This window comes from Amblyraja radiata, chromosome 13, assembly GCF_010909765.2.
Source record: "Amblyraja radiata isolate CabotCenter1 chromosome 13, sAmbRad1.1.pri, whole genome shotgun sequence".
Classification (NCBI taxonomy): domain Eukaryota; kingdom Metazoa; phylum Chordata; class Chondrichthyes; order Rajiformes; family Rajidae; genus Amblyraja; species Amblyraja radiata.
Window position 1 is genome coordinate 31,135,029 of NC_045968.1, and position 23,109 is coordinate 31,158,137.

General features: G+C 42.5%; 1 protein-coding gene across 10 annotated transcripts in view; it reads left to right on the forward strand.

The window, feature by feature from the left end:
* The window catches only part of LOC116979812 (lactosylceramide 4-alpha-galactosyltransferase-like), a 49,512-nt gene extending 26,847 nt beyond the window's left edge, over window positions 1-22,665 (forward strand). For 5 of the 10 annotated variants that reach the window (XM_033031655.1, XM_033031663.1, XM_033031662.1 and 2 more), the window contains exons 2-4: window positions 13,959-14,074; window positions 15,579-16,050; window positions 21,143-22,665. In XM_033031655.1, coding sequence (XP_032887546.1) covers window positions 15,613-16,050; window positions 21,143-21,730 — 1,026 coding nt within the window. In that variant the 5' untranslated portion in view covers window positions 13,959-14,074; window positions 15,579-15,612 and the 3' untranslated portion in view covers window positions 21,731-22,665. Of the gene's footprint in view, window positions 1-13,358; window positions 13,497-13,958; window positions 14,075-15,578; window positions 16,051-21,142 lie in introns of all 10 variants that reach the window. The other 5 variants (XM_033031656.1, XM_033031657.1, XM_033031658.1 and 2 more) reach the window with 2 other exon arrangements.
* Window positions 22,666-23,109: the final 444 nt, after the last annotated feature.

The window sequence follows — 23,109 nt, forward strand, 5'->3', positions numbered from 1 at the left end:
CAACCCACGTTACCAAGTTAGTTGCAATATTCTGCACTTCTAGTATTTACATATTCCTTAGTGTAGAATCTCATTAGTCATAATCTGGAAATGTACTCATGTTGACTCAGAACTGCTGTAGGTTTGGGAGCAACAGCAGCAGGAGATTAGCAAGAGATACAACTGATTGGCTCTAGCCCAAGTGGGAGGAGAGAAGTGAAAACAGTTAAAGTAGAGGCCAAGGACAGGCAGACTTTACTCAGAACTGCTGTAGATTTGGGAGCAACAGCAGCAGGAGCTTAGCAAGAGATACGACTGATTGGCTCTAGCCCAAGTGGGAGGAGAGAAGTGAGTCAGTGCCAGGAAAACAGTTGAAAACTGAGGAATTTGGTTTGTAAATTGGTAAATCAGGCAATTTATCAGTCAATTTAAGCAAGACTGCTCTTAGCGAGCGGCAGTGAGTGAGCGGCCTTGCGAGGGAAGTGCCCTGTGAGAAAAGTGTGAGTCTTTGGCGAGGAGGCTGAGGAGAGGAGACCACGCAATACGCTTGAGAGGTAGAGACGAAAGAAGGAGATGTCAGGCAAGCTGATTCAGTGCGATGCTTGCAGTATGTGGGAGGTCAAGGACACCGCTGGTGCCTCTGGCTGCTACAAATGCGAGAAGTGCATCCAGGTAGAGCTCCTGAAGGGCCGTGTTGGGGAACTTGAGAAGCAAGTGGATGACCTCCGGTTCGTCCGAGAAACTGAGTCGTTCCTCGACAAGTCCTACAGTACGATTGTTACACCTAAGGTACTGGAAGAGAGAAGGTGGGAGACAGTGAGAACGGGAGGGAAGCATGGAATGCCAACGTCCCCGGGTGTTGTACCTCTTGTGAACGGGTTCACCCACTTAGAAGCTGTCGGGACAGAAGAGGTGTTTACACTGGGCGGCGGACTGGCTTGTGATGCGAATAGGGCTGTTGAGCCAAAACCAAAAAGGCCTAAGGCAGGCAACGCCATTGTAGTGGGAGACTCCATTGTGAGAGGTACGGACAGGGGTTTCTGCGGCAACAGACGGGATGCGAGGATGGTGTGCTGCCTTCCTGGTGCCAGGATCCAGGATGTCACGGACAGAGTGCAGAAAATCCTCAAGGGCGAAGGTGAACATCCGGAAGTGGTAGTGCATGTCGGCACAAACGATGTCGGAAAGAAGGGGATGAATATTCTGCAGCGAGACTTTAGAGAGCTCGGAAAAATGCTGAAAAGCAGGACCTCCAGGGTTGTTATCTCCGGTTTGCTTCCAGTTCCTCGTGCTGGCGAGAGCAGGAACAGGGAGATACGGGACCTGAACGTGTGGCTGAGGAACTGGTGCACGGGGCAGGGATTTAGATTCTTAGATCACTGGGATCTGTTTTGGGGTAAGGGGGAACTGTACAAAAGGGACGGATTGCATCTTAACAGGTGTGGGACCAGCATTCTGGCAGGCAGGTTTGCCACTGCTACACGGGTGGTTTTAAACTGAATAAGGGGGGTGGGGTGTCGAATGGGATAGTGGAGGATGGAGTTAAAGGGAAAGGGTTTCTTAAATGTGTGAGTGTAGAGACAGAGGGGTGTAAAATGAGAGTAGAAGCAATAGGTAGCAAAGTGAAAAGTAAAAGTGGCAGGCAGACAAAACCAGGGCAAAAATCAAAAAGGGCCACTTTTCAACTTAATTGTATAAGGGGTAAGAGTGTTGTAAAAACAAGCCTGAAGGCTTTGTGTCTCAATGCAAGGAGCATTCGTAATAAGGTGGATGAGTTGAATGTGCAGATAGCTATTAATGACTATGATATAGTTGGGATCACGGAGACATGGCTCCAGGGTGACCAAGGCTGGGAGCTGAACATCCAGGGATATTCAATATTCAGGAGGGATAGAGAGAAAGGAAAAGGAGGTGGGGTAGCGTTGCTGGTTAGAGAGGAGATTAACGCAATCGAAAGGAAGGACATTAGTTTGGAGGATGTGGAATCGGTATGGGTAGAGCTGCGAAACACTAAGGGGCAGAAAACGCTGGTGGGTGTTGTGTACAGGCCACCTAACAGTAGTAGTGAAGTTGGAGATGGTATCAAACAGGAAATTAGAAATGCGTGCGACAAAGGCAAAACCGTTATAATGGGTGACTTCAATCTACATATAGATTGGGTGAATCAAATTGGCAGGGGTGCTGAGGAAGAGGATTTCTTGGAATGTATGCGGGATAGTTATCTAAATCAACATGTAGAGGAACCAACGAGAGAGCAGGCTATTTTAGACTGGGTATTGAGTAATGAGGAAGGTTTAGTTAGCAGTCTTGTTGTACGTGCCCCCTTGGGCAAGAGTGACCATAATATGGTTGAGTTCTTCATTAGGATGGAGAGTGACATTGTTAATTCAGAAACAATGGCTCTGAACTTAAAGAAAGGTAACTTTGAGGGTATGAGGTGTGAATTGGCCAAGATTGACTGGCAATTAATTCTAAAAGGGTTGACGGTGGATATGCAATGGAAGACATTTAAAGACTGCATGGATGAACTACAAAAATTGTTCATCCCAGTTTGGCAAAAGAATAAATCAGGGAAGGTAGTACATCTGTGGATAACAAGGGAAATCAGGGATAGTATCAAAGCGAAGGATGATGCGTACAAATTAGCCAGAAAAAGCAGCATACCGGAGGACTGGGAGAAATTCAGAGACCAGCAGAGGAGGACAAAGGGCTTAATTAGGAAAGGAAAAATAGATTATGAAAGAAAACTGGCAGGGAACATAAAAACTGACTGCAAAAGTTTTTATAGATATGTGAAAAGAAAGAGATTAGTTAAAACAAATGTAGGTCCCTTGCAGTCAGAAACAGGTGAGTTGATCATGGGGAACAAGGATATGGCGGACCAATTGAATAACTACTTTGGTTCCGTCTTCACTAAGGAAGACATAAATAATCTGCCGGAAATAACAGGGGACCGCGGGTCAAAGGAGTTGGAGGAATTGAGTGAAATCCAGGTTAGCCGGGAAGTGGTGTTGGGTAAATTGAATGGATTAAAGGCCGATAAATCCCCAGGGCCAGATAGGCTGCATCCCAGAGTACTTAAGGAAGTAGCTCCAGAAATAGTGGATGCATTAGTAATAATCTTTCAAAACTCTTTAGATTCTGGAGTAGTTCCTGAGGATTGGCGGGTAGCAAACGTAACCCCACTTTTTAAGAAGGGAAGGAGAGAAAAAACGGGGAATTACAGACCAGTTAGTCTAACATCGGTAGTGGGGAAACTACTAGAGTCAGTTATTAAAGATGGGATAGCAGCACATTTGGAAAGTGGTGAAATCATTGGACAAAGTCAGCATGGATTTACAAAAGGTAAATCATGTCTGACGAATCTTATAGAATTTTTCGAGGATGTAACTAGTAGCGTGGATAGGGGAGAACCAGTGGATGTGGTGTATCTGGACTTCCAGAAGGCTTTCGACAAGGTCCCACATAAGAGATTAGTATACAAACTTAAAGCACACGGCATTGGGGGTTCAGTATTGATGTGGATAGAGAACTGACTGGCAAACAGGAAGCAAAGAGTAGGAGTAAACGGGTCCTTTTCACAATGGCAGGCAGTGACTAGCAAAGATCTTATAGCAGAGCAAGATAGACCACTCCTCCGAAATCCAATGGACTGACGTGTAGTACGTGACGGAACGTCACGGCCGCCATTTCTTAATGCGACACGCGACTTCCGGTATGCCACCCGCTGAGATCCAAAGCAAAGATTATAGAGCTCCTCTATAATTGATCCAAAGCAAAGATCCTCGAGTATCTTGTTGCGGGAACAGCCCCCTCCTTTACGTAGTTTCCCTTGCATTGTATTGTGCAGTTTCCCTTGTATTGCTTTAACACACACTGCACAAAATTAAATTTAACGTATCTATATTTTATATATTTATATGAATGTGTGTCTGTGTGAGAGGCAAGTTAGAGATAATAAAGTTTATTCTCATGGATCAGAAGCAACTTTGATTTAAATAATCACTATTAATTCATTTGTCTTGTAAGATGATATACATAAACCATAAAGGCAATTGTATATATAATTATATAGTAATAATAAATATATGCATATATATATATTTATACACATACATATATATACACATACATATATACACACATACATATATACACACATACATATATACACATACATACATACACACGTATACACATACATATGCACACATACAAATGCACACATACATATGGATACATTTATATGCATACATACACACATATAAACATATATATACATACATATATACACACATATACATATACATGCATATATACACATACATGCATATATACACATACATATATATTTATACATATGATCATTTTCCAACGATCAATAGATTTACGATCAGTTCCTGTGGATTGGAGGATAGCTAATGCTATCCCACTTTTCAAGAAAGGAGCGTGAGAGAAAACGGGGAATTACAGACCAGTTAGCCCGACTTTGGTGGTGTGAAAGATGCTGGAGTCAATTATTAAAGATGTAATAATGGGGCATTTGGATAGCAGTAAAAGGATTAGTCCAAGTCAACATGGATTTATGAAAGGGAAATCATGTTTGACTAATCTTCTGGATTTTTTTGCCGCAAGGCTTGGTGTTGGGGCCGCAACTGTTTACCATATATATTAATGATTTGGAAAAGGGAATTAGGAGCAAAACTAATGCATACATACCTACATATTTAAATTCATCTGATACGTTGGTCAAATAACATGGGCACCTTCTTGCTTTATTTGAGACATGGATTTTTTAAATGTGAATGTCTCATAGCAACACATTTGTGGGTCAGCAGTATTTTGTACCAACCCCCACAATTTCAAATAATTCTAAATTGAACTTCTTAAACAAGGAAAACAATTTTTATTTACATCATTTTGTGTGGGTGTCAAGGTGGCTGTGTTGACTGTGTAATTATGAGACTGCCGGGCAGTATCACTGTGAATGGCAGTGGCTGTGTGTTTTAATGCGTGTGAAAAGGAGAGTAAATTTAAAGAGACAATGTGAGAACCATCAGGGTTTCATCCAAGAACCAATTTAAAGGCAAGGTTCCATCAATTACAGTATTTTAATTGAAAATCTTACTCTTAATATTCTTCCTAATTAGGCTTTTTGTGTTCCCTCTTGAACCTTGTGTCTCCCAGAGCCTCTGGGGAGGTTCTGGAGATACAATAATCCAATCTTGAGGCAAATAACCATCTTTAAAACTGGCATTGCCTCTGCCTTTAATTCTACATTCTCCGAGGATGCTGGATGCCGCGACAATCTCTTGCAACAAGTACAGAAAGGCAGTCAACTGCAAAAAGATCAAAGAGAGGAAAGAGTATGGGAAAGGCTTTTCAAAATCAGATTTTAGTTGCCAAGTATGTTTTGCAACATACGAGGAATTTCATTGGCCAGGTCAGTCATACAAGTAAAAGCAACAGCACTAAAAAACACATTTTAACACGGACATTCACCACAGTGACTCCTACACATTCCTCACTGTGATGGAAGGCGAAATAAAGTTCAAGTCCCTTCCTTTTGTTCTTCCTTGGTCGGGGGCCTCAAGCCCCCCGTTCAAACTCCGTTAAATGGTGAACTCCTCTTGGTCTCCAGGCCTATAGTGCTGCACAAATCACTGCACCACATGCATCTATTTATTCCCTTTTCACATGGTTCATGCAGCTGGATATTAACTTGCCGACATGGAAAGAGATGCAGTGAGCATTCAATAGTTCAGACTTGTGCTAGAGTAGTGCGTTCGGCCGAACGCACTATGGGAACTTCACTTGCCCCCCTGCAGGAACTATACATCAGGAGGTGCAACTCCAGAGCCAACAATATCATGAGACCCCTTCCACCCCTGCAACGGACTGTTCCAGCTGCTACGGTCAGGCAAACGCCTCCGTTGCCATACGGTGAGAACGGAGAGGTTGAGAAGGAGTTTCTTCCCAGAGGCCATTCGGACTGTAAACGCCTATCTCACCAGGGACTAACTCTACTGAATGTTTTTCCTTCCATTATTTATTATGTAAAAGAATATGTGTGTTATGATTGTGTTTATAGTTGTTTGGTTGTTTGTCTTTTGCACAAAAGTCCGCGAGCATTGCCACTTTCATTTCACTGCACATCTCGTATGTGTATGTGACAAATAAACTTGACTTGACTTGACTTCTGGGTGAATTAAGGGGCTGCTTGATGGGCTGAGGGTAATCGAGAGTGGCTGATTGTCGTTCTTTTGGAAGAACTGATGGAAGTTCTTATGGAAAAACTGATGAATTGACTACGGGATGAGCTGGTGGGCTCGAGGATTGCTGGATGAGTGTTCCAGAAACATAGAAAATAGGTGCAGGAGGAGGCCATTTGGCCCTTCGAGCCAGCACCGCCATTCATTGTGATCATGGCTGATCAGCCCCAATCGATAACCCGTGCCTGCCTTCTCCCCATATCCCTTGATTCCACTAGCCCCTAGAGATCTATCTAACTCTCTCTTAAATCCACCCAGTGATTTGGCCTCCACTGCCCTCTGTGGCAGGGAATTTCACAAATTCACAACTCTCTGGGTGAAAAAGTTTTTTCTCACCTCAGTCTTAAATGGCGTCCCCTCTGTTCTAAGACTGTGGCCCCTGGTTCTGGACTCGCCCAACATTGGGAACATTTTCCTGTATCTAGCTTGTTCAGTCCTTTTATTCATTTATATGTTTCTATAAGATCCCCTTGCATCTAACAAGAGTGTTTTATTGTCATGTAGAACAATTTCCTACATCTAGCTTGTCCCAGATAGAACAATTAAATTCTTACTTTCAGCAGCACAACAGAATCTGTAAACATAGTACACTGTAAACAATATGATAAGAATCCCCCTCATCCTTCTAAACTCCAGTGAATACAAGCCTAGTCTTTTCAATCTTTCCTCATATGACAGTTCTGTTAGGTTATTTGATGGTTAGGACAGGTTTAGAGGGGTATGGGCCAAATGCAGGCATGTGGGACTAGTGTAGATGGGACATGTTGGCCAGCGTGGGCAAGTTGAGCTGAAGGGCCTGCTTCTACGCTGTGAGACTCTATGACTAGGTGATCTGTTGAGGCTGGTGGTATGCCATGAGGAACAATGGGCATGGACCTTTGTAAACCACCACCTGGTTGAGTCTCCTTGAGTCACCATCAGCATTGATAACATCAGTCAAGGGTTGATGATCTGCAAAAAACAAGTTGGTCTCATTCTTGTTCTCTCATGCGATACAGGCAGCAGCTCTGAACTGCCTGTGTTTGCCCTCTTGGCTGTCTTGTCAAATTACGCTGGAGATTAGAGTCACTCCTGAAACAGTGCCTTGTGATCCACAGAGGAAAAAATAAAATCTAAATGCAGAACAATGGATGGTTTAAATCAAAGAAAATGATACAAAGAGGCCATTAGAGCAATACTGATCTAGGAAACTGAGAGCAGATTTTACAATGCATTTAAACCTCTCCCATTTTTATGAGATGCATTCCTGGAATATGTAGGAAGTTTATTGTAACCTAGTGCCCTAGTGGATTAAATGCGGCATGGTGGTGCAGCGGTAAAGTTGCTGCCTTACAGTAGGTGCTGTCTGTACAGAGTTCGTTCATTCTCCCCGTGACTGAATGGGTGTTCTCCGAGATCTTCGGTTTCCTCCCACACTCCAAAGACATACAGGTTTGTAGGCTTGGTATAAGTGTAAATTGTCCCTAGTGTGTGTAGGATGGTGTTAGTGTGCGGGGATCGCTGGTCAAAGCGGACGCGGTGGGCCATAGGGCCTGTTTCCGCGCTGTATCTCTGTAAGAAATAAAAGCAAGGATAAGCCATCTAAGTTCACTAAGATTATTGTTGATCCTGCACCTCAACACCTTATTCCCACATTCTCTCCATTATCCTTCATCCTCTTCGTATTTGAAAAAAAATATCTCTCCTTTCAAGGACTCGACTTCCACAATCTCACGCGATCAAGAATTCCAAGAGTCCCAGCCCTTGAGTGAAGAAACTGCTCCTTGTCTCATTACTAAATATCATGACCCATATTCTGAGACTTTGGCCCTCGGTCTAGATCACCAGACCAGCCGCAATCTCCACCCACGAGTCCAATCTAAACAGAGATAGACACAAAATGCTGGAGTTACTCAGTGGGTCAGGCAGCATCTCTGGAGAAAAGGAATAGGTGACGTTGCAGGTCGGAAGCCTTCTTCAGACTGCGTTCTGACACTTCTGCTTCTTCTTCTTCTTGCGTATGGCGTGCACAGCCTGAAGTTGTAGGACAACTTGTTCTATTTGATCTTATTTGACTGTGCACACCGGGTTGATTGCATTTGTCGAAACAGGGCAGACCACGTGAAGGTTGCAATCTCCCACCCCGCGTTCTGACACCAAAGAGCAAAATGTCCAACGTAGATACAATAATAAATATATCGCCATTTGCATTAGTTTTGTGCAGTTAACAAATCACAATTTCACACAATGTACATAAGACGGCAGTTATTTGACAAATACTCTGCAGTTCGGTGCAGGAGATCTTGTCGACGAGTATTCTGGACCCACTGTTGACATCTGAAATTACAGGAGATATCATTTAGGATTAACTAATAAGAAAAAAGATGATCATAACTACATGCCTGAACAATGGATGATATATCACTTAAATGCAATTGTTTTCAGTTGTGTGGAGAGACCTGTATATTGAAGATGCTTTTTGCCTCTAATATGTCAATTTACCTTAAATGTAGAAGAGCTTATTAAAATCTTCTTACAAAGACCATTAAGTATTTTCTTTCTATCCTCTTTTGGACCCAAGGCATAGCAGAGCTGCCAACTCTCACGAAGAGGTAAGGGAGGGAGAGAGGGAAGGGAGAGGGAGAGGGAAGGGAGGGAGATCGAGAGAAGAGAGGGAGAGAGAGAGAGAGAGAGAGAGATTGAGAGAAGAGAGGGGAGAGAGAGTGCACGTGTGTCCCTGGAGAGGGAACATGCGGTGTTCACGGGGACTTTGGAGGTATTCCGTGGGCGCTGGTCACCGCGAGGGGTTGAGAGTATTGTGAATAATGATTGTAATGTTGTACTATAATGACACTTGGTATAATGTAATTTCGTTTTGTGTATGACGTGATCTGTTGTATTATTTGATGTGTTGAATAAAGTCTTGGGAAAAAAAAAAAAAAAAAAAAAAAAAAAGAGGGGAGAGAGAGATCGAGAGAAAAGAGGGGAGCGAGAGATCGAGAGAAGAGAGGGGAGAGAGAGATCGAAAGAGAGGGGAGAGAGAGATCGAGAGAAGAGAGGGAGAGGGAGATGGGGGGAGAGGGAGAAGGGGGGAGAGGGAGAAGGGGGAGAGGGAGAAGGGGGAGAGGGAGAAGGGGGGAGAGGGAGAAGGGGGGACAGGGAGAAGGGGGAGAGGGAGTGGAACGATAGCACATTATAACGCGCAGCCGTCCCATTCCGACCAAAGATTATAGAGCAGAGCTCCTCTCGTATCTTTGATTGCGGCCGCCGCCGCCGAACCCCCCTGGCCCACCATTGCACCCAAAGATGATAGAGCAGAGTTGTATAATATTCACGGCGGGCTTGTGATCTTTGCTTGTGATGTCTCGACAATTCGAGGGTTATAACGGGTAACAGCCGCCGCGTTCTCGGACTTGAATCTGAGCTCGAAAAATCTCGTGGTCACTGGGCCCAATGTGTCCCGCGGGCCATATTTTAGAGACCAATCCCTTACAAGAACAAAACCAAAAACGTACAGAAGTGTTAAAATTGTCTTTATTATTATGGTAAGTAAAGATCTATTAAAAATAAGTCTAATAACTTTCTAATGTACCGACAAACCTAGTTTCCCCAATGACCATTGATGGGAGAACGGAAAATAACATTTTCACGACAGAATATCGACTGAAAATAATAATAATATTTTCTCACCTTTCTTTTTTATTGGGGAACCTAAAGAATGACAGATCTGGTCGTTTAGATTTACGATTAGAACAATTGATAGCAGAGCAGTGATGTGAAGATTTAGATCAAAGATCTCTGCTATAAGATCTTTGATTTAGATAAGGACGCCATGACACTGTGGGGGAAGCCCAATAAAATGCCTCAAAAAATGGCTTCGACAATCACACACATCATACTACGCATTTTTCGAGAGGAGTGGTCTATCTTGCTCTGCTATAAGATCTTTGGTGACTAGTGGGGTACCGCAAGGCTCAGTGCTGGGACCCCAGCTATTTACAATATATATTAATGATCTGGATGAGGGAATTGAAGGCAATATCTCCAAGTTTGCGGATGACACTAAGCTGGGGGGCAGTGTTAGCTGTGAGGAGGATGCTAGGAGACTGCAAGGTGACTTGGATAGGCTGGGTGAGTGGGCAAATGTTTGGCAGATGCAGTATAATGTGGATAAATGTGAGGTTATCCATTTTGGTGGCAAAAACAGGAAAGCAGACTATTATCTAAATGGTGGCCGACTAGGAAAAGGGGAGATGCAGCGAGACCTGGGTGTCATGGTACACCAGTCATTGAAAGTAGGCATGCAGGTGCAGCAGGCAGTGAAGAAAGCGAATGGTATGTTAGCTTTCATAGCAAAAGGATTTGAGTATAGGAGCAGGGAGGTTCTACTGCAGTTGTACAGGGTCTTGGTGAGACCACACCTGGAGTATTGCGTACAGTTTTGGTCTCCAAATCTGAGGAAGGACATTATTGCCCTAGAGGGAGTGCTGAGAAGGTTCACCAGACTGATTCCTGGGATGTAAGGACTGTCTTATGAAGAAAGACTGGATAGACTTGGTTTATACTCTCTAGAATTTAGGAGATTGAGAGGGGATCTTATAGAAACTTATAAAATTCTTAAGGGGTTGGACAGGCTAGATGCAGGAAGATTGCTCCCAATGTTGGGGAAGTCCAGGACAAGGGGTCACAGTTTAAGGATAAGGGGGAAATCCTTTAAAACCGAGATGAGAAGAATTTTTTTCACACGGAGAGTGGTGAATCTCTGGAACTCTCTGCCACAGAGGGTAGTCGAGGCCAGTTCATTGGCTATATTTAAGAGGGAGTTAGATGTGGCCCTTGTGGCTAAGGGGATCAGAGGGTATGGAGAGAAGGCAGGTACGGGATACTGAGTTGGATGATCAGCCATGATCATATTGAATGGCGGTGCAGGCTCGAAGGGCCGAATGGCCTACTCCTGCACCTAATTTCTATGTTTCTATGTTGCAAACCTTTAAAGATAGTATATTTGTGTTGATTGAAGTACCCTATTGCTTAAGAAGATTTATTTTATTTCAATGTCCAGTTTTGTGCTGCCACATCTGTTCTATATTTTCTGTTGAGCACATTTGTAGTGCTACACAACAAGATGGAAGGTGTCTTCATTGTGAAGACTGGATTTGTTCTCCGTAAGGTCCTCTCTTCTGCTGATGCTGTCATCGACGTACTCGCCCATCATGTTCACTGGTGGTACTACCAAAGCTATCTTTGTGATTGAGTGGTTCCTCATCCACACTGTGTGTGCCCTTTATATTTTCAGTCATTTTTTCCCCAACTGTTGTTCAACGTGAGGAATACTGATTCATTAGCCGAGCAAGGACAATGACTAGTAATCGAGAGGCGGGTTCCTTGTCTATGTTTACCAGCCATCATCCAATCTCAGCTAATGAATCTGCGCTCCTAATATTGACCCAAAGTCGTATGAGTCATAGAGCTATACAGCACCGAAAAGGGCCATTCGGCACAATTCATCCGAGCTTATCAAGTTGCTTAACCAAATTAATTATATTTTTGTACAGGGCCCGAGTGAGACCACACCTGGAGTATTGTGTGCAGTTTTGGTCCCCCTAATTTGAGGAAGGGTATTCTTGCTATTGAGGGAGTGCAACGTAGGTTCACAAGGTTCAGTGCCGGGATGTCATATGCTGAGAGAATGGAGCGGCTGGGCTTGTATACTCTGGAGTTTGGAAGGATGAGAGGATATCCTATTGAAACATATAAGATTATTAAGGGTTTGGACACGCTAGAGGCAGGAAACATGTTCCTGATGTTGGGGGAGTCCACAACCAGGGGGCACAGTTTAAGAATAAGGGGTAAGGCATTTAGAATGGAGATGAGGAAACACTTTTTCACACAGAGAGTTGTGAGTCTGTGGAATTCTCTGCCTAGGTGGAGGCCGGTTCTCTGGATACTTTCAAGAGAGAGCTTGATAGGGCTCTTAGAGATAGCAAAGTCAGGGGACATGGGGAGAAGGCAGGAACGGGGTACTGATTGTGGATGAACAGCCATGATCAAAGATTATAGAGCAGAGCAAGATAGACCACTCCTCCGAAATCCAATGGACTGACGTGTAGTACGTAACGGAACGTCACAGCCGCCATTTGTTTATGCCAAACGCGACATCTTTGGTAGCGGGGACGGACTCCACTATACAATCTGCTCTTACATCAGGTCGCAGGGAAAAGCAAAGATACTAGAGGCTCAAGTGTCTGCCCGCGGTCGGCGCTCCCGAGGCAGCGGGCAATGCTCCTCTAGTATCTTTGGTGGAATCCGTTCCAAAGATTGATCCGCTCTATCATCTTTGGTGCAATCAGTGTTGTAGGGAACAGTGTTTTATACACCGATCACTTCACATATTTAGTTAATATTATTGTAAATTTTATTAATATTATTGTAAATTGCTGCTCAATAAAATGGCGTCATGTCATACCCATGTCATACTACGCTTTTTTCGCAGAGTGGCGCATCTTGCCCTGCTCGATAATCTTTGGCCATGATCACATTGAATGGCGGTGCTGGCTTGAAGGGCCGAATGGCCAACTCCTGCACCTATTGTCTATTGTCTATGCCAGTGCTTGACTCTTGTCTCTCCAGACCCTTCCTGACCATTTATCTGTCCAATTATCTTCTAAATGTTGCAACTGTATCCCCCCCCTACCACTTCCTCACGCAGCAAGTTCCATATACTCACCACCGTCAGTGTTGAAATATTCTCCCTTGGATCATAGGAATCATAAGAATCATAAAGCATGGAACCAGGCCCTTTGCCCCAACTCGTCCATGGTAACTGATGCCCTATCTAAGCTAATCCCATTGGCCCACATCCCTCTGAGCCTTTCCAAATGTCTTTTAAAAGTTGTTACACCACCTGATTCAACTACTTCCTCTGGCAGCTCATCCCATATACCCACCACCCTCTGTGTGGCAAAGTTACCCTCAGGTTCCTATTAAATATTTCCACACTCCACTTAAACCTATATCTTCTCATTCTTGATTGGCTTGCCCCATGTAAAATACTCTATGTGCCTTTATCCTATCTATTCTCCTCCTTTTTAAATATTTTGCCTTTTTCCTTAAACTTGCGCCCTCTAGTTTGAGGCTCCCCTACCTTGAGGAAGAGACTGTGGACATTCACCATATCTATGACTTCATGAGGCATGGAATCGGTGTTGAAGGCTTTCAGGACAGCTTCCTCTTGCCTGTTCACCCCCATGCTGCCTCGTCTGGTAGGTATGTCCAAGGCATCTCCAGGGATGCAGGGATGTGATAGAGCAGTCTGGCACATAACTGTTTGTTTTGACTTTGCATGTATGACAATGCCAGACTGTTGCTTCATTAGTCAGTGGGATAGCTCTCCCAATTTGGAGACCAGTCCCAGATGTTTGTGAGGAGGATACAACGAGATCATGTCGGCTGGGAATGACTGAATGCAGTGCCCAAGCAAGCACTGTTCCAGTGTTCGGTCTGGTTATATCCTTTTCCTGCTTTAATAACTCAGTGGTGGGTGAGTCTTTTCTGTGGACAGTTCAGAGCCACCCACATTTTGGTGGAACACGAGTCATGTCAATGGGATCAGGTGAAGACAGCAGGGTTTTTTCCCCTGAGGAACATGAGTGAAGCAAATGAGTTTTTATGTGCTTTTCCAGTCATTACTAAATTTGGTTGTTTTATTTTAAATTGTTGTTTCTATAGGTGTCAGCGTGAGATTTGAGTGTGTAGGCTGCTGATTCAGGACTCGGGGAGACTTACCCAGGCCATTGTTTCAAGTACTCCTCATGCCTTGACGAAAATTTATACTTCAGGAAAAGGTATGTTCTGACCTATCTTTCACTTTTTCCCCTTGTGTTGAATCTTTGACTATTGTTTGGTGCCATTTTTGAAGGTGATTTGCAGTTTTCTCCCCAGTCTTCAGACTGTACGAAAGGATGCCAACAGCAACATCCCCACCACTCTGACTGGCCAGCGACCAGTGGGAGGAAATACTCTGTTCTCAGCAGGGGAGGGGGGAAGAAATCAATGTGCACGCTTTGTGTTGTCCAGTCAGTCAACTCCATGTATGCACTGGCCTGGAGTCCTGATGCATGGAGCAGGGCTCCACTGTCATGAGTCCCAGTTTTCTGCACGTAAATCCTCCAGTTTAGGCCTTCTGGGGATAATGCTGAATGTTAACATCCGTTTGTATGTCTGCCTGTACAAATTTAAAATCGCACTTGTCTTGCTGACCTGCCATGTCACCTGTTCAAAAAGGGTCTGATCTCTTCACTTGGTTCCAGCCTCTAATTCACTTTACCCAGACAAGATATTTTTAACTTACATGGCGCATCTTTACCATTGCCCCTGGAGATGTTGTTGGTTGTTATCAGAAATCATCACCAACTTGTCGCTGTTATATACCTTTCTCCAGAGCATCGTTTGCCATCTCTCAAGGCAACCGATAATGGTGCATCCGCTGGAGAGCTCTGCCCTGTAATGGACGATGACTGCCTTTGGTACAGTGTATTATAATTACAACCAACAGTGGCACGATGGTACAGCAGTATAGTTGCTGCCTTACAGCGCCAGAGACCCGGGTTCAATCCTAGTATGTGTAGGATAATGTTCACCCCGTGACCGCATGGGTTTTCCCTGGGTCCTCCGATTTTCTCCCATACTCCAAAGACGTACAGGTTTGTAGGAGAAATGGCGTGATAACATTGTAGAATGTCCCTAATGTGTGTAGGATAGTGTTAATGTGCGGGGATTGCTGGTCAGCGTGGACTTGGTGGGCCTAAGAGTATGTTTCCATGCTGTATCTCGAAACTAAATTAAACTAAACAGTGTTGTTGCTTTATACAGCAAGAAAAAAGGCCTTACGGCCAAACTCATCCATCCTTAACAAGATGCCTATCTAAAAGCTAACAGTCCCATTTGCCTGCATTTGGCCCATATCATTTTCAATCTATACTCAACTCTTGCTTCATTTTTTTCCTCTGCTGTAAGTGGGTAGGTTCATCAGCTGCTGTAAATTGCCTCTACTATGTAGAATCTGGAGTGAACAGAGAGTAATGTGGGGAGTATAAAATGGGGATAATGGTGGATTAGATTAAATGGTATCTGATGGTGGGCATCGACTCAGTGGGCCAAATGGCTTCTGTGGACTTTTATTATCATGTGTAACAATTAAGGTACAGTGAAACTCCATTTACTGTGACTGACCATATGAGTTGTACGGATTTTCTGGACAAATGAGTTACTGAGGGCCGTTAACGAAATAAGACGTTTGTCTCGGGCGAAGCCACTTTCTCTTTCTGAACCCGTTCTTTCTTTTCACAGTGATCACTGACCAGAGGCTTCGAGTTATGAGAAAATGGCTGAAAGGGCTGGCATTCAAAAACGGTGGTTTCTGTGCATCATCCTCCTTGTCGTTTTCAGTTTAATTTTGTACGTGACAAATCAGTACAAGTTTCCGCAGAGTTTTCCCAACCATAAGGCCCAGAACTTTGAGGTGACAATGTTAGCAGGGGCCGACCTCCCAGACCTAGAGCCTGGAATTATGTTTGTGGAGACTTCTGATACTTTGATTCCGTCAGAGTTGACTATGTGTGCCATTGAATCAGCTGCACTGGTAAACTCCAGAAAGCAAGTTTATTACTTTATAAAAGAATTCTCTGGCAATATTTCAGCACTTGAGCAGACTAAATTTAAAGGCCTTCATTTACTTTCTTCGATCCATAATATCACCTTGCTGCCCTTGGATCTGGATGACTTGTTCTACGGGACTCCTTTATTTGACTGGTATAAAAAGGTAAGAGAATTTAGCTTGATTTGTAACAGCTCGGTTTGTGGTTGTCACAAGCTACAATTGAACATTTACAAACAAAATAGTAAGCTTTACATTGACAACCTATTTACAGTAAAGCTCGGTTAATCTGATATGCTCAGCACTTTATGTTTAATTGGCAGATTTTCCACACTATTGGATGTCATTCACTTAATATCTTGTAACCTTTAATTCACTTCTTGTTGTCAGTAGTATGGCAAATGTTTCGGTGAACCCAGTAAGTTCGAAAGCAGCATGGAAACAGGGTTTCAACAGAGTGTGGGAACTGTTGTGTGGAGGGGAGAGCCTGAGTCCCAGTGTATTATGGTGTCTGTAGGAGTCGACACTTGTTAAACCATATGGTACAACAGCGGGATTTCTGAACCGGCAGTGGGTTATCAGAGTTTTACTGTACGTTTAATTTCCATAATTTGCATAATATTTGATTAGAATTCTTTGTGTTTTGCTCTTGGATAGTTTTTCTCAAACTAATTGTCCCATGGTGAAGAAATATTGTTAGAATTGCAGAGTTTGCACACTGGGTGAATCTGACCTTTGGATTCCATAGCACAGAAACAAATCCTTTGGGCCTACCATGACCACGTTGATCCATTTACCCGTGTTGGATCTGTATTCTTAAGTGCCTTTCCACTAGTTTAAATGTCTCTTAAACTGAATAATTATACCTGATCCTACCACCTCCGCTGGCAGCATTTCACAGGTATTAAACACTGTGTAGAATGACATTATAGTCATCTTCCCATGACGGGGTTATCAAAAACAAGAGGGCATACATTTAAGATAACAGGAAGAAGTTTTAAAGGGCATCTTCTCAAACTATGCCTCTCATGCACTTTATACTTTTCTTGGGTCACCTTTTCACCTTCTTCGCTCCAAGGAAAACAAGCCAGTCTCTCCAATCTCTCCCCATAGACAAAGTTCACCAATCCATGAAACATCCTGATGAATTTCCTTTGCACTCTCTCCAGCAAATGCGCATTCTTTAGAAAAAAGCTATTTCTGATTTGTATTTCTGTTTGAAGTTATAGGGATTTATTATATTCTCCTGATTTTAACATATGCCCACTGTTGAATTGGTTTCACTCTATACAGTGAGCTGTGTCTTTACTGAGCAGAACAATGAGGCAGGATTTGAGTCCTTGATCAATCTACTTGCCAGTTCCATTCACTGTTCATGACCACGTGTCATTTTTAAAGTCTTTAATCTCAGGGTTATGGATGCAACTGGGGAAAAAAAAGGTCATTTAACTTTCTGGATAACACTGATATTTTGCAATGTAATGAATGCACAGCTCTCTGTGCTGTCCCTGGGAGTGCAGAGTATGTAGAGGTTTGGATAAAAGTCAGAGAGGAAAAGGAGGCTGTCTACCTACAGTCCTTTGATGAGTCAAAGTTGTGAATGTTAATTGGAAAGAAACACGCCATTTTTGTTTGCAGATGAGCTCCCCGTCCCTCCATTCCAATGAGCCACATCTGCTTTTGTTCTTCACTAACTGTTTCCCACCTAAATTAACCACATTGTTGTGATCTTTGTGTTTCTCTTTAGTATAAAAACATTCCTAAATCCCAATTGAGGCATCGTGCAACATCTTAATTATTTGCATATTAACGCACTATTAAAATGTGTTGCATTCAGATTGCCTCCTCAGATATCTCAGGGTAATGAAATAATTCGATATTTTCTTTTGTGCAGATTTTGCTTCCATGTTCATTTGAATCCGAGTCAAAGAGTTATACACCATGAAAACAGGCCCTGAGGCCTACCTTGTCCATGCAAAGTGTCAAGCTGAGCTAGTCATATTTGCATGCATTTGGCCAATATCCCTTAAACCATTTGCATCCATCAACTCATTAACTTAGATTATTTAGATTAGATTATTTAATGACCACACAGTCAAGCTGGTGGAATTCAGGTTCAGTACAGGATGTTACAAGGTAGGCTGATTCCCGTCAAACATAACATAAAACACAACATCATACAATATACAGTACATGCATGGGGAGGATATGTGCTGTTATCATAGTGTGTTCAGAATTCGGATTGCGTGTGGGTAAAAACTGTTTTTAAATCGAGATGTCTTGGCGGGCAGTGAGCTGTAGCGCCTTCCTGATGGCAGCAGGTGGAAGATGTGGTGAGCTGGGTGGGAGGGATCAGAGATGATTTTCTTCACCCTTGACACGGACCGTTTGTGATGGAGTGATTCTATTGATGGAAGGGGAGTGCTGATGATTTTGGATGCTTTGTTAACTATGCGTTGTAATTTATTATGGGAGTGAGTGTCTAAACTGCTGAACCAGACTGTAATTGATGAAGTGAGCATGCTTTGGATGATGGCTGTGTAGAATTTGATTAGGAGGTGTTTCCTTACTCTAAACTTCTTGAGCTGGCGGAGGAAGAAGAGTCTTTGGTTGGCTTTTTTGTAGATGTGATTTGAATTGATTTTCCATTTGAGGTTATTGCTTATGTGAGTGCCAAGAAATTTGAATGAGTCAGTGGTGGATATGGGTTCGCCTGAGATGAGTAGGGGGGTCTTGGGTTGTGCCTTACGTCTGAGATCAATGATGAGTTTGTGTGTTTTTGATGTGTTGAGTAAGAGGTTATTATCTGTGCACCAAGTGACTGCTTTGTGTGTTTGAGTGCGGTATTCTGTTTCATTATTGTTCGAGATGAGACCTATGATGGTTGTGTCATCTGCGTATTTATAAATTTTAACTTCATTATCATACACACAAATATGATGAGCTGCAAATATAATGAAAATCTTGCAGCATCATCACAGGCCCACAGACTAAGACAATGCACAAAAACATAAATTATACGTAAATTACACACACACTCTGCAAAACAGTGAAAAGAAAAAAACTGCAAAGAACATTAGTGCTAAATGCAACAGAAAACAAGTGTATGGCAGTCTGTGGTGTTCCATTGCTCAGGTAGGATTAGGGATGTTTAGGTCAGTCCGATAGTTGCAGGAAAGTAGCTGTTCCTGAAACTGGTGGTGTGCAACTTCACGCTTCTGTACAGTGAGAAGAGGGGATGGCTTGGATGGTGTGGACTCTTTTTGTTAAATGCCTACATCTTGAGGCCATGCCTCAAGTAGATGCTGTACATGTCTTTTCAACATCTTAATTTTCCCCACTACAGCTTTCACCGGCTACTTGTTCCATATACCCATCACTTCTCAATAGATTACATTGCTGCTCAGTTCCTTTTTAAGCCATTCCCCTCTCACTTTAAATCTGTGCTTTCTAGTTTCAGATTCCTCTACCCTGTGAAAAGGAACATCCACCTTATCTAGGTCCCTCATGATCATTTTTAGGTTTATTATTGTCACATGTACCGAGGTACTGTGAAAAGCTTTGTTTTGCATGCTATTGGATCAGATCAGATAAATACAATCAATTGAAACTCAATACAATAGGTAGATCAAAGGGAAATATACAAAAAGCACAATATATTTCTCAGCTTTGTTGCAAATCAGTTCCATATACAAAGTCCAATGTCTGCAATGGGGTAGAGATGAATCAGATTGTACTCTAGCTTCTGGAAGGACCATTCTGTAGCCTGATAACAGAGGGGAAGTATCTTTCCTGTATCTAGTGGTGCTTGCTTTCAAGATTCTGAACCTTTAGCTGGACGGGAGCAAGGAGAAGGAGGAATGACTGAGGTAGGAGAAGTCTTATGTTGACTACTTTTACGAGGCAGTGTGAAGTGTAGATAGATTCAAAAGTCAGAAGTCCAGTCTGCACAATGTACTACAACTCTCTGCAATTCCGTGTGGTCTTGGGCAGAGCTGTTGCCAAACCAAGCTGTGATGCACATGACAGTATGCGATCCACGGTGCATCTGTTCTTAGAGTCATTGGAGATATGTCAAATTTCTTGAGTCTCCCAAGGAAATGGAGGCATTGAGTGCCTTCTTTACAGTCACTCCAGTGTGGTTAGTCCATGACAGATCATTGGTAATATTAACGCCAAGGAACCTGAACCTCTCAACCATTTCCACTTTGGCACCATTGATGCTGATTGGGGCATGTACTCCACCACTCTTCCTGAAGTAGATAACTAGCACCGTTGTCTTCTGACATTCAGGAAGAAGCTGTTGTCCTGACACCATGTTACTAAGTTCTTTATCTCCTTCGTCTACATCGTCACAACATTGCTTGTGATGTGGCCCATCCCCGTGCTGTCATCTGCAAACCTGTAGATGAAATTAGAGCTGAATTTGGCCGTACAATCAATAGTGTATATAGGGAGTATAGTAGGGGACTGAACACATCCTTGTGGGGCACTGGTATTGAGTTATTGTAGGGAAGGTGTTGTCATCTATCCCCACTGTTTGTGGTCTATGGGTCAAAATCTTGAGGACACCATGGCAGAGGGGAGTGCTGACTCATAGATTTAGGAGTTTGGAGATGAGTTTGGATGGGATAATGGTGGTGAAGGCATATGTGGAACTGGTGGACACTTGATGAATCCTGGCGACCATATCTGCAGCAAATGCTGATTGATTGAGGAACTGACTCAAAGTTGATGACCTGGAGTCTGTGCTTCAAACGCCGCGGCACACCAGGGATAGAGAGAATCACCTGGGTGCAGTGTTTCTGGAGGCAGTCACACCCATTAGTGTTACTGCTTCCAACGTAGTCCATGGTCAGGAGGAAGATGTGACTGCAAGTGAGGCAGTCAAGAGAATAGCGGCAAGAACAGCGTTAAAGGAGCCTCAGTCCTTGAGCTTGTCACGCAGTTCTGAGAATCTTGTTCCCTGTGCAGACAAGTATATGTGCAGTTTATGTACAATTTGTTTTTATGCTGAGAGGTCAAGCTGGCATCTGGTGGAGGAAGTAGCGAATGCCTTATTGTGGTGATTTTTCTCCGTGAAAAGGCCAAGGAAATTGAAGGCTCAATTTATTGCTTTTGTGTGTACCAGCTCTGAGAAGGCAGGCAGTAACAACATGTATCCAATAATTAATCTTTATCTACCGAGTGCTCTGTCAGCTGTGGAGGATGGAGGCTTGGCTCATTTCAAACTCTCAGATTATTCTATTCAATGCAGATCGATCCTGAGCATGAGGAGTATTGGATACACGTGCTGTCTGATGCTTGTAGGATTGCGTTACTCTGGAAGTATGGAGGCATCTATCTGGACACGGACATCATATCATTGAAGCCTTTGGATTTTATAAACTTCATCTGTGAACAGTCATATAATTATGCCAATGGGGCGGCTTTGGGATTTAGCCGCAATCATCCATTTACAAAGGAATCCATGTTTGAATATGTTGAGAAATATATAGGGGGAAAATGGGGGCAGCAAGGTCCTGACCTCATTACCAGAATGCTGAAGAAATGGTGTGAAACTCAAGAAATCAATGACTTTCTTAACAAAACATGCAAGGGAGTTACCTTTTATCCCAAGGACTGGTTCTACCCAATTCCTTATTCTAATTGGCAAAGCTATTTTGAAAATGGTAGATGGGAAGAGAATAACTCTGTTGAAGATCAATTCTCAGAGACTCGAGGAGTACACATCTGGAATTTTTTAAGTAATAGAAACACAAGGTACATAAAAGATACCCAATCATATATGGAATATTTCTTCAAGAACTATTGCCCCCGAACATATGAAACTCTCCAGCAATGATTTGACTACTTACTATCTACTACTGAAGAAATGTTTCACTGACGGATTACCGTTGGCTTCTGCTTGCTCATGTTTTCTAATGATTCCACATCTTCCTGCTTTTTGTGCAGCTTCAGGGTCCTGGTAAGAATAGGAGACTAAAAATGGTGTGCCACTGTATAATTCAATGTGTACTGAATTTGATAAGGATGTTCTCATGGATCTTGGGAGTTGATTTGAATGGGTCACTCGTTCCTCCTCAGTTCCATGACTGTGGTGGGCTAAGCTTATTTATCCCATATTTCATGATTCCTTGTGTTGACTCCCACTATTGCTGATATTTTCTTACCAGGACAGAAATAGACTTTATTTGTAATTGTTGGGAGTGGACAGACTGTGGTTTACTTATGGCAGTAAGCTTAATTAGTTAACACCACACATCCATGGAATATTCAGCCAATTTTTGCCACTTAAATGAAAGAGTCTGCTGCTCTTTTCCAGCAATCAAGCAATGGTTATGATTTGTTTTGGTTGGGTGGTATTCTAGTTTCTGATACAAATCTACTGTTGTGCTAGACTATTGTTGACTTGTGCAGTTATTATTATTGAGTGGATTCCTTCAGGTAAGGTTATTTTGTTTTTAAACATGAATATAAAAGATTTTAATATTAAATCTCTGGGACAATTAAGTTTAATGTTGGCAATACTAGTTGCCTGAATATTGCTGCTTGCCAATAATGAGATTGCACTTGATTATACAATGAATACAAATTGTTACTTTAGATAAAAATTGGATTTATGATTTTCTGTACAGAATTTCAGTTGACGATCCTGAATTACATTCATGGTGAAATAAGGGAAGGTGTTGCACTATTACTACCTGTTGACCAGCTGGAGAACTTTTCAATTGTGCCTAATTATGTAATTAAATTTATGCAACTATTGCTTTGACTTTTTAATTGATCCAAATGAGTGGTTTGTTTGTGATCACAACTGGAAGGAAAAGATAAAAAGCACCTCAGCGGAATTTGCCGTAAAAAGACTGGTAATGTAGCAATGTCACAAAATTTTGAGATTTTAAAAATCAAGTTTTTAATTTATCCCATCAGATAAAGCATAAAAAGAAGTTTAATTTGACACCTAATTCACTTTCATATCTTCAGTATTAAAAAAGTTATGGCCATTTTCATACTCGGAATTGGCATCTTGTTCCCTATTGCTTTTTCATTGACTTAACACAACAGCTGTGATCAAGAACATTTTAAAGCCCATAACTTTCTTAAAATGTAAGAGAACTGAAATAAATTTTCAGTTATTATAGATTGAAGCATTCTGAAACAAATATGAAACAATCTTACTTAGATGACTTGAAATTAAAGCATATAGTTAGTTAGTTACCT